At 27.2% G+C, this 2,500-nt stretch overlaps 1 protein-coding gene across 4 annotated transcripts in view; it reads right to left on the bottom strand.

The window, feature by feature from the left end:
* LOC106872231 (fibroblast growth factor 8) overlaps positions 1-2,500 on the bottom strand; it is a 134,847-nt gene that overhangs the window by 103,776 nt on the left and 28,571 nt on the right. For 2 of the 4 annotated variants that reach the window (XM_089365666.1, XM_089365663.1), the window contains exon 2: positions 1,589-1,668. The exons of the other annotated variants lie outside the window; for them this stretch is intronic. In XM_089365666.1, coding sequence (XP_089221792.1) covers positions 1,589-1,641 — 53 coding nt within the window. In that variant the 5' untranslated portion in view covers positions 1,642-1,668. The remainder of the gene's footprint in view (positions 1-1,588; positions 1,669-2,500) is intronic. 4 annotated transcript variants of the gene reach the window in all.

Raw genomic sequence — 2,500 nt, 5'->3', positions numbered from 1 at the left:
ATTGAAAATATTTATAAGATTTCTATGTTGAAAAGAACAAATTCTTTCAAAGTATTTAGTGACAAATTGGTCTTTAGCAAAAAGAAATACTCAAACTTTCAGTGATACAAGGTTTGCATGGCATTTACTTTTATTCCGACTTAGGATTGCACAATCTTCAGTTCAAAGTTAAATATTAACAATCAGATGAAGTGAAACAATACGATTTCATTGCTTCCGCCAGAGATAAGGTGCGTACATATTAGGGTATGAATATAGGAGCAAATTTAAAAGCATTAGACGATAAAACTAATATAAATGCTGTAGAAGAATTATTAGTTTGTGAAGGAACCCTGTTAACATATATTCGTAGTTAGTCACTTACAATCCAGTGGGAATACATTGGAATTGATACAGTCATAATAGTAGGTTCATATGTATTAAAAGGGGTCAACTAACGAAAGTGATATATAAGGGTCTGAGGAAATTTGGGTAAGATAGAATAAGAGATTTCAACAGTAAATACTATCATAAAAAAATTAAATAATTCGTTCAAGGGAAATATTAATTGAGTAATTTAAAAAACAAATTAGCTACGAGAGTTTTTGCATCTAGGGTAAAATAAAGGCTACATCAATTAGCATTTCTTTTTCTGTTCTTATTTGTAAGTGAAGCTTCTCTCTATGTGTGTGTTTGCAATACGATATTTCGTGGTATGAGCTATTTCCGCTATAAAAAGAAGAGAAAAAAACACTTCTAGATAGGTCTTTGACACAGTACTGGAAAGACTTGGTAAAAATTTACTCGTTAACAGAAAAGTTAAACTATAAAAGAGAAATATTTGCGTCTAAATAATTAATAATAGTCTCTGAGTGATAATCCTTATTTTAACTTTGCTATACTTAGCTCTTACCATATATATATATATATATATATATATATATATATATATATATATATATATATATATATATATATAAGCATGTATAGTTATCATTGTTTTGATCTGTTGTAAAAGTAAGTGAAAAAAAACAAGATTTAAAAATATATATTCATGCGTTAAAATATACGATAAGATAAAGATACAAACAAATTTAGCAAACCCCAAAAATATATAAAATAAAAATTGAATGAATATATAAAAGAAAACATGAAAATTCTGAAACAAAAAGAAGCAATAAAAATGCTGAAAATAATAAAATGGGACATTATTTTATAAGAGGAGAGCGTGTACGACGAAACGAACAAAACAGACGTATATATATATATATATATATATATATACATATATACATATATATATATATATATATATATATATATATATATATATATATATATATATATATATATATATATATATATATATATATATATATATATATATATATATATATATATATATATATATATGTATATATATATATATATATATATATATATATATATATATATATATATATATATATATATATATATATATAACGAAATAAATCTGGATTGATGGAGGAAAAAGGGGAGTGGGTGGTGAAGAACAAGCAAAGAGAATGGGCAAAATTCACAGAAAGAGTGTGATGATAGTTAGATTATTGGTGGACAGAAAACGAACCTGTTGTGATCCAGGTGAAACCGTTTAATAGTTGGATAAGGCAGTGATATCATTTCATTGTGTCCATTCGAAGACAGCGCCTGATAAAGGGGAAAAAACTACTGTCAGTAGAGACAAAAATGTTTTCATTTGTCACGAACATAATAATAATAATAATAATAATAATAATAATAATAATAATAATAATAATAATAATAATAATAATGATATACAACATACAACATACAGAAAATAGCATAACTAGGCACCGCGTTCATCCTACGTAAAGTACTTTCAATACAGTGAAAATAAGAGCATCGCATCAAACCACAGCGCCTACCCGAGATATACAGAGCTGCGCTCCGTAGTGCAACGAAAGCACGTGATAAAAATAAGAATACTGAATAATAATAATAAGCACGCAATACTAATCAGGTCAACGGATAAATAAACGTCATTTATCTGATGGTATATTATCGACAATGCATCAATTTAAAGGTATTAAATATATTGATTTCTGATAAGGCTATGTGTATAGATTTACTTGGTTACCAACTATACACAAATATTTTTTTTAAATCTTTCGTATTTTCGTGTTTATTAGAAAAAAATGAAACAAGCTAAATGAAGTAGGTTCTGGGTTGCGGATACAAATACATAAAAAGAATAATGTAATTGTCTTATTCTTTACAGCTGTTTCGATAAAGAATGACTGGTATTATAACCTATATTATATAATAAATTCCATACATAATAACGTAGGTGTATAGAATGGTGTAAATTTTATAGTACCCTGATACGTAATCATGCTACTCTGATTTTAGATTCTGATTCATGTTATATGTGTGTGTGTGTGTGTGAGGGAGAGAGAGAGGGAGAGAGAGAGAGGGAGAGAGAGAGAGAGAGAGAGAGAGAGAGAGAGAGAGAGAGAGA

The sequence above is a fragment of the Octopus bimaculoides genome, chromosome 18, assembly GCF_046866305.1.
Source record: "Octopus bimaculoides isolate indiv1 chromosome 18, ASM4686630v1, whole genome shotgun sequence".
Taxonomy (NCBI): domain Eukaryota; kingdom Metazoa; phylum Mollusca; class Cephalopoda; order Octopoda; family Octopodidae; genus Octopus; species Octopus bimaculoides.
This window is presented reverse-complemented; position numbering and strand designations above follow the sequence as displayed.